Source organism: Petaurus breviceps, unplaced genomic scaffold, assembly GCF_028583685.1.
Source record: "Petaurus breviceps papuanus isolate PSGF00001 unplaced genomic scaffold, PetGlider_PUasm1.0 90730, whole genome shotgun sequence".
NCBI classification, from domain to species: Eukaryota; Metazoa; Chordata; class Mammalia; order Diprotodontia; family Petauridae; genus Petaurus; species Petaurus breviceps.
Window position 1 is genome coordinate 13,751,692 of NW_027187324.1, and position 14,583 is coordinate 13,766,274.

Consider the following 14,583-nt stretch of genomic DNA (forward strand, 5'->3'; position numbering starts at 1 on the left):
TTAAATCTTAATCTCAGTCCTTAAAGGATATGTAGAAATGTGGTATAGTGAAAAAAGTGTGTTTGGTTTGTTACTACAAGACATGGATTTGAATGCTGACTATTATGCTTACTACCTGTGTGACCTTGGGAAAAATCAATTTAGTCTCCCTTGGTCTCAATCTCTTTACCTGTAAGAGGGAGCTGGGGCAAATGATCTCTAAGGTCCCTTACAAAACTGCATCATATGTTAAATAAGTTCCTCCATTAAAATTCTACCTATCCTTGTGTGCTTTGGAAGTGATCCAGAGTTTTCAAAACTTAAACTGCACTATGGAAGCATAATCACTTGCAAGTTACACAAGGTTAGAAAAGCAGACTCTATGCCTGTTATCTGAAGACTGCCTAGTTAGGTTCATCAGGGTGTGTGTGGTGGTGAAGCTTGGAGTACTGAAGAAGGTGGAAAAATGCCTTTTAAAAATTTTGAGTGATAAAAGTATATATGGGATGTTTTAAAAGCAGAGTTTATATTTTCCCACATTATTTGTTTGTGCTTTTAATGCAATCATTTTTTTTTAAAGGCAGCAACTGCCAGGTATTACTAGGTATCTGAATTAAACTAGTTCTGTCCTAAACCATAACTAATTGTGCCAACTATTTTGTCATTGTAACTATCAGACTTGTTATAATCACTTTCAGGAGAGGGTCCCGTATAAAGCAAAGTACAAGGAGAAAACAAATTTTTCCTCATTGTTAAGCTCAGTGCCTGGCACATAGTGGATCTTAATAAATGGTAGTTGTCTGACTCAACTACATTTCTTAGAGTACCAAAACATAGACTAAGTCATAGAATTTGTCTTTTATGCAGGTCCAAAGTGCTAGGAAACCATTTACTCCAAATATGCAGAGATGATAAAAAATCCAAGTTGTTGCTGTAGGAATTAGGATAATGTAGAAATTACTAGAATGTACAATAGTATGATTCTATTGATAAATTTTCTTGTTTCCTACATTGAGGAGCAGTATGCTTCAGTGGAAAGAAAACAAATTAAAAATGGAAAGTCCAGGCTCTAGTTTTGAACTTGCCTTTCCCTAGCTATGTGACTTTGAACAATTAAGGGATTATTCATTCTTGCCCTTCCTCCTAAGGATGTGGTGAGATATGTGTGAATGTGAGTGAAAGTGATTTGAAAACTGTAATATACAATGATGAAATATTATCTTTCTAGCATACATCTTAATCTTCTCCAAAACATAAATATGTATACACACTGTTTAATGACTTCATTTTTGAGAAAGAAGTCAGACTTCTGAAAATAGGTTTCAAGGCATTCTACCTACTGCTCACTTGTAGACTTAAGACATTCCATTCCTTTATAATCTCCTGACATCTTTATACTGATTTCCCAATAAACCTATAACCTATTCACTGGGGCCCAGTTAGGCAAATACATGGTGCTCTTATATATGCTCTCTATATAATCTACTTTCTTATTCAAGTTGCCTATAATACCTGAAATAGCTAAGTACCCACATGCCACCTTCCATAAGCCTATATTCAGGTGAAAAATCAATCTCTGCAAACAATGTCTTCCTTGGCTAATCCTTATGAAACCACTACATAGCATAGTACTATGCACATAACAAATATGTGCTGAATTTAATATCTTGTGGCAGTCAAGTAACCAACAAGTCTGCAAATATTTATTTTTAGTCACTCATCTATTAAACTGTTGAATCTGATCATTTTTCCATGTGTGTGCACACATGAGCATGTCTGTGGGATATCATTCTTGTCTTCTCAATTCTGGGAAGAAAGATTATGTTGAGTATGGATATTAAAATATTTGTAAATAGTGATAATTAAGTGTGTGACAGAATTTACCAGTTTGGTTTTGTACCAAATATCAACTCTGAATCTCTCAACAAGTCAGATAGATTCTGAAATCTAAAAAAAAAATTAACTTATTAATTCAACACATATATTTAGTTCTAGCTATGTGTAAGGCACAGTGCTGGGTGCTATAAAAGGCATAAAGGTAAATAATATACATTCCTTCCAATAATGAAAGGAGTTAACAATCTAATAAAGATGAGAAGGCACGTTTATTTCTTTCTAAAAATATAACACTGATATGTGTTTGTGTATATGTAGTTTAAATTTGGGAAAAACATTTACTGAACTGCAACTTTAATTTTTTTCTTAAATGTAAAGTTACTGCTAAAATAGCTATTAACAATCTATTAAAACAGTACAGATTTAATCAGTCAAAAAGTATTTGTTAAGCACTTAATATGTAGCTAGCACTGTGAAATTAGCCAAGTGGGAGAATAGGGCCTAAAGAGTATCCAGAAATATATATAATAAAGGAATGTCATTATAGGTACAATTAACTGAAATATCAAACCTAGGACATTTGGTTTCTGTCTAACAGATCAGGTATACTCTCTCCATACTACTCAACTATTGACTTAATTCCTGTCCCAAACTCCTTCACTCTGTATCTGACTGGGTCCCTGCCCTTTATTGCTATGTACCTATTGCACAAGATTATTTTTAACCCTTCCTCCATTCTGACCACACTCAGAGCTGCCCACTCTTCATTTTTTTTCATTTTACATACAATGTAAACCTGGTATACACACAGTTAAAACAGAAAGGACAAACACTGAACCAAAATATGTCATCATGAAATTTCAGGACTGGATGGTACTTTAGTGACTATTTAATAATCCAAGCTACTAGGTGGCATAACAGAGGGAATACTAGAGTTAGAGTCAGAAGAACCCAAGTTCAAATCCTGCTTCTGACATTTACTTGCTGTGTGATCCTGGTCAAATCACTTAACCTCATTTAGCCACAGTTACCCCTTCTACAATATAGAGACAATAAGAGTATATATAATTCAAAGTGTTTGTTATGAGGAGCAAATAAAATAACACATTCAAAAAACTTTGCAAACTTCAAAGAGCTATACGGATGCTAGCTATTATTATTTAACAGATAAGGGGAAAAAGGCCCCAGATAAATTTAGTGATTAGTTAATTCTACAAGTAAAGGATTAGAATTTAGGTTTGTCTGCAGGATCCTAAACCGCTGCCCTTTTTGCCACATTACTTTCATTAAATAGATTCATTTTCAAGAATTTAGGAAAACACATGATCAGAATTTTTATTTTAATATAATTTATTGCAACTTGATTAGCAAGGTATGGTTACTATGGTTCCCTTTAAGAAGGGATTCTATTATACTCAAAAGAGACTTTAATGACAGTATCAAGGAAAAGAACCCAAATAATATAATTTCTCAATTATCCACAGAAATGGAGGAAGAAATAGTAAGAACATTTTTTTTTTTTTTACAAAGCAGTTAATCTAAAAATTATGGGGTATTTGGTTTTGGAATGCAGTATATGATGCCTATGATAGTGGATGAAGCAAGCTAATTATATTCTTACTTTTTTTTTCTTGCTAAATTCAAAATTTCTCATTTCAAAAGCCCTTCAGAAAATTTTATACTTTTTCAGTGTCACAAGGGAACTGCCCATCATGGGTAGTTGTACTTACGCAAGGACCCTTCCTGTTTAAATGGTAATCTAGATATGCCACAGCACTAAGAGGTTAAGTGAAATGCCTGTGATCAGTGACATGCTCTCAATCCAGGCCATCTTGCCTCCTAGGCCAGTCTAAGTCTACTATCCTGCTTTTGTAATTTTCAAATTATTGTCTACATTAGCAAATGTTTTTTTTTTCTTCAAAGAGATTGTGGAAATTTTGTCCTTAATTTAGAGGCAGCTAGGAAATAATGTTTACTTACTATTAAAACCAATGTTTATTTTATTATCAGTCTTCAAAACCTTGTCATTTAGGTTTTAGTTGTCATTAGAATTTTTCCAATAAATCAGCAATGATCATCTTATCTCAAGTTCTAAGGATAATAAAAAAAAGGGCAAAACTGGCTAACATCTTTGAAAAATGCCTACAATAGGTTTTTTATAACTACACATCTAAATTTTAATATCCCATGCATCTGCCACTGTGGAGCAGGTTTCAAACTTTGAAATCAAATTTTTACCACTATAATCTGTTATTACCCACAACCAATCTGTCCTCTATTTCTGCAGTTCCTGAATATTTTTCCTTTCTTTTTTTGCTTTTTTTGGAGGGCAATTGGGGTTAAGTGATGTGCCCAAGGTCACATGACTAGTTTTTGTGTCATGCATCTGAGGCCAGATGTGAACTCAGGTCCTCCTGACTCCAAGGCTGGTGCTCTAATTCACTGCGCCAACTAGCCGCGCCTTTCCTTTCTTTTTCAATTTTATAGTGTGGGCACATGTCAGAGAGTGATAAAAAGAGATGGTTTACTAGTATAAATTTTCCTATTTCTTTTTTTTTTTTTATTAAGCAATCAGGGTTAAGTAACTTGCTCAAGGTTACACGGCCAGTTATTTCTGGGTGTGGTGCTAAGTATCTGAGCCTGGATTTGATCCCCAGGTCATCCCCACATTGGAGCCGGTGCTCTTACTCGCTGAGCCACCTGGCCACCCCAATTTTCCTATTTCTTAATTACGTTTTCCATATTAATTCTAATTCTAGTATTAGATTCATTTTAAGAACCTTATCACTAACTTTTAATATTTTTTAGCTTAGTTTATACAAAACTCATTAGAAATCCTATAACTCAATAGGCAAACTTAAAAATCTGTAATATATTTTAGTTCTCTATGTTGTTATGAATATTACACAAATGCTAAGTAGAAAAAAGGATTAATTTGAAACTTATCTAAATGCCCACTTAGTTTAGCACAGATTCACTTTCTCCAACTATATCTATTAGTGTATAAATCAAGAGAAGTTTGAGCTAGTTTCATACATAAATCGTAATCATATAAAAGTTCCTCAGTTTTTCACTGAACTAAAATGGTTTTCACTGAACTTATCTGAAGGCCACAAATGTGGTTTCCAAGGGAGATGATTTTTACCAAAGACTATTTAAATTATTCCAAGGTTCGAGGATTTTGCTAAAACAAAATCTATCACCACTGAAAACTAAAGCCAGTCTTGTATCTTTACTTTCTAGAGCATCAAGGTAATTCATTGTAAGATGATGCAAATTTACACAAAACACAAAGATGAGTTACAAACCACCAACATAGAAAACAAAACTGCAATTTAGTGGGAAAACTTCTCTAGGAAGTATAGTTTGTTTTTATAAATTTTAGTTTGAGGTTCAGTTCAAATAATGGTACAAATGAAAAAGGAAAAACACATATTTAATCAGTTTTTCCACTTTCTACTGCAGAATTTAATGCTTCTGTTTTTTACTTTTCTCTTTTCCCTATAGATAAGTAATATGAAGTTTAAAGGACCTTAATCTTTCAACACTCCACCATCATTAGGGAGAAATTTAAGGATTCAAGCATCTATAAAGTTTTCAAATTAAGTTGTGATTTACCTCAGAACTGTAAAATTGTAGCCTTAATTAAAGAAAGCCCTGTAAGGAGGACAGAGTGTACCTCTAACATTTTTCAAAGGCACCTTTTACTTACGTCAACAGGGACCAGAAGGCTCTTGCCAAGATGCTGGTTAAAAGAGAGGCACCAGGCTTCAGTGTAACCATTCATGTTAGGTACATACTTCTTTATTGTTTCATCATTCAGCCTCAGCCATACACCATCATCGTTGTGGATCTATGGGAAACAAGCAACAAAAACGAGCCATGCCCTCCTGTAACTGCAATGAGAGTAGCAAGGACTTAAAAAGGACTGGAAAGCAGGCAGACAATGATAGACATGGAAATTAAGCAACTAGCTAATGGAAAAAGGAAAGACCATAAGAATTCATGGCCATGGTCGGGTTGGGGAGGAAGCAGCAAAGGATGCCCAAGCATGATTATAACTGACACAATGGAGTTATGAAAAAAAATTACTACCAGCTAGTAATAGCATCAAGAAGATAGATCATTCTAGAATGAGGAATTAAGTTTTTTCCCAAAGGTGTTGTTCATAAGCAAGTGTCTCACTGTTTTGCTAGAAATTACCATACTGAGCTACAGCAAAAAAAATACACACCTTGGAGTAAAACAGAAAACATGACTTGGAAGAAATGCAACATTTCAAAGACTGAAGAAAAATGGCTTATCTTTCTAATGATTTCACATTTGAAATTTATGCCAATTATTACATCTACATATAAGTAAGTTGTCAAAGTAACCATTACCTGTTTAAACTATAGTCTCACATTTTCATCATGGTAAAGAAAAATTACATTTGTGAGACTGGATAAACAAATATTACCCTCCCAAAGTCCTTAAATTTTTATTTACAATAGCTTTAATCCTACTCTTCAAATAGAAACATCAGAAAACTTATTTTTTCATAGAAATTATGAACAATTAAAGTCGAAACTCAAATTCACATCCAGAAATTTCCTTATAAATTACCTCGTCAATAAAAGTGATGGTTCCATTGACTTTTACTATGCCTATCTGTTCACTCTGAAGGGAAGGGTGGCTACGGATACGGAGCCCTGCACTGTCCTTGGCCACAAATTTTCGAACCTAAGAGAAGCAAAGATAGTAAGGGAGGAAGAACTTATAACAGAGCTGTTGCAAGTAAGAAGAAATAAACTCTATGGATGTTTAAAATGCTCCATTTTTGAGAAAATGTCTCAAAAATGTTTGTTGCTGGTTTCTCGTAATCCATATCTAGTTTCTGGTTTGTTTTGAAATCATAAAAAAAGTACCTTTTGAAAATATCAGAATATACTCTACTACACTAATAAGATTGGAAAACGATTCACACAAAGCTTGTTATAATTTATTATTTTATTTGCAGCTTTGAATAGACCTAATAAAGGAAGAAAAAGTTTATAACTTACCTCTTTATGTTAGTAGAGGCTAGAACATAACTGATATAGCTCCTTAAATATAAGCAAATGGATGCTAGTTTTTCTATATCTAACATGCAGATATAAGGAAACTCATATTTTTCCTTGAAAACATGCTTCTTGAAATCTGTCAGTTTTATACATAATGATACAAAAATGAAGGTACAATATTCTATTGTGTATTACTTAAATTTCAAATAAGAAATAGAGAAACAAAGTAGAATCTGATTTAGACTGTGCTGGAAGGCTTGGCACTTGAAAAAATTTGGTAGTATTGCTCCTTTGCTCAGAAATCTCTATGGTTCCTAACTGCTTACTTTTACAAGTAATATCTGATACTGATATACAGCATTCTCTTTACCTTCCAGGGAAACTGGACTAGTCTCTCATTGATACATCCCAGAATATTTCTTGCCTTTATCATGATGCTCCATAGACCCAGAATATATTCTATCTCCCCATTCAGACTGCCAACAAACCTGAATAATTTATAACCTGTTCTATAAAACTCAATTCTTGTCTGTGATGACCTTCTCCCTTGCAATTCACAGGATACCTTGCCATGTACCTTCCTAAGGCACTTATGCATAATTTCATATTATAGTTAACTGGTATTCATCCATTTTATCTCCCTTTTAGATTTTAAGCTCTATGTGGACTGATATCTAAACCTTCAATCTCTCCCAATAGTTAGCAAAGTACTCTGGAAAGAACTGAGGTTTAAGAAATGTTTGCTGAATTATAATAAACAATATTATTATATGTATTATTATATGCATATATAATCTTATATAATTTATATATCACATATAATAATAATAATAAATATAACAAATAATAGCAAAATTAGGAATCACTAAAAATTTGTAATTTGTAATTTATGTCCTATAGCTATTATTTTAAAAGAAGCATTTTTTCTTATAATATGCTATGAAGTAATTTTGATTCTTATTTAACTCGATTCTAACCTTATTTGGCTGAGGTTCAGCCTTTGGTTTGATCAACTGAGTTCCAGGTGGGATCATTCCTTTTGGTGGATCTTTCACTTTCACTTCTAAGCCAGCATCTTTAACAAAAGGAAAAACAACAACAAAAATTATAACATTAAAGAAAAATATGTTAAAATGCATTTTGAATATTTGATAAATAATGATGTACAATGAACAGATATTACAGATCTATACATGATGGTTGATATTTATGTTGTGTTTCTATATCTGGTGGGGCAAGAGAATGATAGAGATAAAATGACATCAGTGGTACTTTGAAAATGTCATTCATTGAAAAACTATTATTACAATATAAATGACAACAGTAAAATGTTGAATCAACAACTTATTTCACAGATATAAAAAAGTTGGAAGGGCTCTTGAGGCAGTACTGTCTAGCCTATACCTAAGGGTTCTTTGTAGGGGATGACATTTGAGTAGACTTTTATTAAGTGGTTTTAAGAGGTGAAGGTGAGGAGGGAATGCATTCCAGGCATAGGGTATAGCCTATGCAAGGAACAGAAGGAAGGTATGGAATGTCTTTTTTTTTTTTTTTTTTTTTTTTGGGGGGTATTTTTTTTTTTTTTTTTTTGTCTTTTGGAGGGCAGTTGGGGTTAAGTAACTTGTCCAAGGTTATTTAGCTAGTTTTTTTGTGTGGGTGTTAAGTGTCTGAGGCCGGAATCGAACTTGGGTCCTCCTGACTCTGGGGCCGGCGCTTTACTCACTGCACCACCTAGCCGCCCCTGGAACGTCTTTCTATTGGAAGTGTGTAAAGAAAATCAAGAAGGCCAGTTTGACCAGATTGTGGAGTGCATGAAAAGGAATGATGTGTGGTAAGCCTAGAAAGGTAGACTAAAGTTAGGATGTGAAGGCCTTCTACTAACAGTGGAGTTTATATTTTATTCCAGAGACAATGGGGACATCCCTTGAGTTTACTGAGCAAGGTTGTAACTAAGTTATATCTGTGCTTTAGTCATGTTGCTTTGGTAGTGGTGTGGAACATGGATTGGAAAGGGGTGAGACTTTAAGCAGGGAGACCAACTAGGAGGATATTTCAGTGGTCCAGGTGAAAAGTGACAAAGATCTGAATGAGGGTAGTCATCTGGTTTGAGAGAAGTTGACAAATTCAAGAGATGTTGCAAAGATAGAAAGCACAAGATACACCTAACTGGATACATGCCATGAAGGACAGTGAAAAGCCAAAGAGGACTTCACGATTGTGAATCTGAGTAGCCATGAGGATTATGGACCCCTCCAGGAATAAGAAGCAATGAAAGGAGGACAGGTTTCATGGGAAACATAATGCATTTTGTTCTTACTTAGTTTGAGATGCTTACAGAACATCCAGTTCAAAATGTCCAATAGGCAGCTGATGTGGGATTAGAGTTCAGACAAGAGACAAGAACTAGATTTCTATTTTTGGAAGTCATCTGTAGAAATGCTAATAGAATACAGGGGAGCTGATGAAGTCGCCAAACGGGAGGGTATATATAAAAGGAAATGAGAAGATGGCCTAAGACAGAACCACGGAGTATATCCACAACTTGAGGGAGACATGGATGATGATAACAATGGAAGACTGATAGTTATGTGGGTAGGAGAATCAAGAGAGTACAAAAATTCAGAGTGGCAACAGTATCTAGGAGTGAGATGGTCAACAATGTCAAATATTGCAAAGAGATCAAGAAAGATGAGCACCAAGAAAAGGCCAACAGATTTAGCAATAATGAGATGACTGGTAACAATGGAAGGAGCCATTTCAGTTTAGTGATAAAGCTGGGGAGCACACTGTATAAATTTGAGAAGTGAGTGAGAAAAAATGAAAGGAAGTGGAGGTAATGTAAAAATAAGCTATTTCTAAGACTTTGTAAAAGAGAAGAGAGATGAATGTATTAAAGAGCACTTACAGAATGCTCTACTATGGCCAAACCTGTGATAAGTATTGGGGATACAAAAAGAAAAATCAAGACAACTTCTGAACTCAAGGGACTCACATTATACAAGACTCATCATAAGGCGGGGGGGCTCATCATACAAGAAGCTTGAGCTGCAAAGCAGATGAAAGTACTGAAGGTCCTTAGATTAGAGAGAATCATAGGGTCAAGAAACAGCAAAGCATAGAGGTAGGGAAAATGGTAAGCGCTGGAGGATCTGATCTGAAGAGGGAGTGGCAAGCACAGAAAGACCTGGTGGTACTCCATCTCACCCAAAGGAATGAAATTATCGACTCTCACCTCCTCTATGTCTTGTGAACAACCAAGCAACCTGACAAGATGGGGGTAAGAGGAAAGATCATTTTAAGTGGTAGTGGCTATTCTTGCCACCCCAGTACCTGGGTGAGTTCTGAGATGGCCTGGGGCTGGGAGAGGGTATAGGAAGATAACCTGAAAGGATGTGTATTTCTTATTTTTTTTAAGCATGAGAGAGATTTGGGCCTTTGTGCAGGAAACAAAATAAACCTGTAGAATGGGAGAGTTTGAATTTTAAAGAGAATGAAGATGACTGTGGGGGCAATTTGTTAAAGAATATAGGAGGGGGAGATCAAGGATATTAAGTAGAGGGGATAGTCTTTTTTTTATAAGCAATTGGGGTTAAGTAACTTCCTCAAGGTTATAAGACCAGGTGTTTCTGGGTGGGTGCTAAGTGTCTGAGCCCAGATTCCATCCCAGGTCATCCCGACACTGGGGCCGGTGCTCTTACTTGCTGTGTTATGGTACCTGGCTGCCCCGAGGGAATAGTCTTAGCAAAGAGAAAATGGTTACTACTTCATCAGACACTGAAGTAAAGGAAGAGAGAATTGGAGATGATTTTAAGGAGTTGTGAAATGTAGAGTAGAGAAGGAGCTCATGGTGAATGGCAATTATTCCTTTCACATTACTCCTTTCAATGTTGACTAGTATATCATTATTTCCTTTAGCCACTGTGCCATGTTACTGACTCATACAGACTGAACTTACATTTCATATAGTTCCATGATAATTAGCATTATTGCTCTATACTTGTAAAATAATTTTTTTTCTTAATCCAAAGGTGGAACTTTAAATTTTGTAGAATTATAGAATATAAGAGACAGAAGGATCAAAGATCACTTAAACCAAATCATAAACTAAACAAGAATCTCTTCTAAAATATTTCCAACAAAGGCTTAGCCAATCCCTGTTTGAAGAGTATGTAATGATGTTAGAAACCCATTACCTCTTGAGACAACTCCTTCAATATTTGGATCTCTCCAGTTGTTAGGAAATTTCTCATTGTATCAATCTTGTTCTTTGCAACTTCCATTTATTGAGGAAAATTCTGAATTATATTTGAAAGTAAGAGGGTGGAAAATGTGACAGAGTGGAAAAAGGGAAGAAGGGGCACTGAACACTCGGCACTAAGCAAAAGATAGGAAGCTTTTTCCTAAAAAAGAGGATCTGGATGAGGCTTGAAAAAGAAGAAGCTGCTTATCCTTCAAGAATGAGGATGTGAATCCATAGGTACTATCAGGTGAGACAAATAAGAATAATAATAATAAGATATGAGTTATGATGGCTGGTGATTTCTTGCTAAAGGGTGCAGAGGCTTTGCTACCTGGTAGCAATAGTAAGGAGATCTGTTATCTCCCCGAGACATATCCAAGACATAATGGAGAATCGACCAAGTCTTGCCAAACAGGATGACTGCCATCCATTTCTGGGCAAAAATGAAATTGTATGAAGTATTTCTAAAGCAGTGCTAAAGAGTATGAAGACTTGGTCATGAAACTAAAGACTACAGAAGTACACATGGTATTTTCATCACAGCAGTCAATCAAAGGTAAGAGCTAAGAAGAGAAACACGTATGTGAGAAGTGAACAGCTGTTTAAGAAAATGGGATCTCCCACCATGCCCTACTGGAAAAGTCGAAGGGGGTATGGGAGAAGATCCACATGGGAGAGAGCAGATTGGAGGAGGGGATATCCTGTGGGACTGCTATTTTGGGGCAGTGGGTAGGGGAAAAATGGGGAAAAAATGTGTAACTCAAAATCTGGTGGAAATGAATAATGTAAACCAGAAGTTAATAAAGCATTTGAAAAAAGAAGATGGGATCTGAGAAGAGGATTTGAATTTCTGAACCAAGGTATGACAAGTTCCTAGTTAATAACAGAGTACTCCTAACAGCAATTGACAAGAATATATCTGTTAGGAACTATGAAAATCTAATCAAAAGGGTTTTTAAATCATAAGGGAGTATAAACTATATGCTACATAAACTAGTTACAATGTAAAAATAATAGCAGCAGATACCCAGGAGCTCAAAGGACACAAAAAATCAAGATTAAATCCAGGGTTTCAGAAATCTACATATAAATGCACGAAGTAAGAAGCAAGGAGGATTAGAGATCCTAAGGTAAGGAGGCAGAAATGATTTTATAACTTATCTCTGAGATGTGGTGGAATAAGAACTACAGAAAATGGCCCAGGAAGGATATATAAACTTTATTCAGATGAAACAGCAGAGGTAAAAGGGAAGGTAGATGTGTGTGTGTATAAAAATTTTTAAAGTTTTATTAATATTTTTTGTTTTTACATTATAGTCATTTCCATATATATACTTTTATTCTCAATCCTGTCTAGTGAGCCTTCCATCTTGTAAAAAAGAAAACAAAACAAAAATCTTTAAGCATTGGTAATACTCAGTTATAAATGCCATACTCTAATAAATAAAATGGGGCACCTAGAACTGAATGTGATATACACACACACACTAGGTGACAATAAAACAATCATTACCTTGCTGGTTTTGGAACTATGCTTTATTTAATGAAATCTAGGATAACAGGGTTGTTTTTGGTTTGTTTTGATTTTTTTGCTGCTAAGTAATATCAAGCTTAACATCCTCTAAAACCTTTGGATTTTTTCCTTCACACAGAGCTGCTGTCTAGTCATGCCCTATCTACACTGTATGATGATACAGCTTTGCAGTTATTCCTACTAAATCTCATGCTATTTGATAAGACTCATCACTCTAACCTGCCAGCAGTGTCTCCCAGTGTGTGTCATTTGCTCTATGAATCTATAGCAATAAGGACACAGAAAAGGAAGAGCTGCTGATTAACTGCACTTGATTAAAACAGCACTTGTTAACAAGTATTTTAGTGCCCACAGTGTGCTGGGCACCATGCCAACTGCTGAAGACACACAGACAAAAATGAAACAGTCTTTGCCATTAGGGATCTTATATTATATTGGAAAAAGTTCTATCAAAACCAGCTATATCTTCACAAATACTTTTAGATACTAAGTAACAGCCTGAGATAATCTTTAATCTGTCAAGATCAGACTGGAGCATAACACATCATTACCAATAGTTAATTTAAAAAATATTTTAGTGAATTATAAAAAGTGCACTGGCATTTCTTTCTTTTGTAGTAAAGAGAGGTCCCAGTCCAAGGACAAATAGTCAACTTGAGTATATGGAGATGAGTATACACACACATATATAAAACATATATAAATGAAATGGATGCATGTAGATGAGTGTGTGTGTATGTTTGTATGTATGTGTATATATATATGTATATATATATATAAAGATGTAAGTATGTATCCATCTCTAGTGGCATTCTAAAAGAAAGTAAAGATTACTTTTTAGCTAATAATAACTATTAAAACATTTATATAGCACTTTAAGGTTTGAAAAAGAGATATCCTCACAATTATACCAAGGTACTATTATTATCCCTGTATCATGAGTCATCCAGGGACACATAACTAACTGTCTTAAGACAGGATTTGAACTCAGGCCTTCCTGATACCGAGTCTAGCCCTCTACTTCTTTATTATACTTCCTAGCTGCCTCTATGTCACAAAGCTGCTGTTGATGATATCTGAATGCACTAAATCCAAAGAAGAAATCATTTAAAATTTATTTTAGGTGCATTTGACATTTCTATTAGCTGTAATTGGCTCTCTATATGGTACATCAAATTGCCTTTTAAATTCACACTGAGAACCACTCCCCAATTGATAAATGGTCAAAGGATATGAACAGGCAGTTTTCAAGAGAAGAAATCAAAGCTATTAATAGTAATGTAAAAAATGTTTTAAATGCCTATTTATTAGAGAAATGCAAATTAAAACAACTCTGAGGTACCATCTCCTACCTATCTGATTGGCTAATGATAAAAAAGTAAATGACAAAATGCTGGAGGAGATGTGGAGAAACTGAGACACTAATACACTGCTAGTAAAGTTGTGAACTGGTCTAATTATTCTGAGAACAATTTGGAACTATGCCCAAGGAGCTATAAAACCATGCATATTCTTTGGCCCAGCAATACCACTATTAGGTCTACACTGCATGGAGACCAAGGAAAAGGGAAAAGGACCTACTTATAGAAAAAAATATTTATAGAAGATATTTTTCTGGTGGCAAAGAACTGGAAATGCTATAAGAAATAATGAGCAGAATGGTTAAGAAAAACCTGGGAACACTTATATGAATTAATACAAAGTGAGCAGAACTACTAGAACATTGTATACAGTAGTAAAAATATTGTAAAGATGATCAACTTTCAAAAACTTAGCTGTTCTGATCAAGACAATGATCCAAGGCAATTCCAGAGGACCCATGATAAAAAATGCCATCCATCTCCAGAAAAAGAAGTGATGAACAGAGTGCAGATTGAAGCATACGTTTTTCACTTTATCTTGGGGGTGTGTGTGTGTGTGTGTGTGTGTGTGTGTGTGTGTGTGTGTGTGTG

General features: G+C 34.9%; 1 protein-coding gene across 2 annotated transcripts in view; it reads right to left on the reverse strand.

The window, feature by feature from the left end:
- MYCBP2 (MYC binding protein 2) overlaps nucleotides 1-14,583 on the reverse strand; it is a 301,197-nt gene that overhangs the window by 102,079 nt on the left and 184,535 nt on the right. For both annotated transcript variants that reach the window (XM_069066842.1, XM_069066841.1), the window contains 3 exons: nucleotides 7,835-7,932; nucleotides 6,421-6,537; nucleotides 5,528-5,668 (listed from right to left, as the gene is read on the reverse strand). In XM_069066842.1, the coding sequence (XP_068922943.1) occupies nucleotides 5,528-5,668; nucleotides 6,421-6,537; nucleotides 7,835-7,932 (356 nt within the window). The remainder of the gene's footprint in view (nucleotides 1-5,527; nucleotides 5,669-6,420; nucleotides 6,538-7,834; nucleotides 7,933-14,583) is intronic.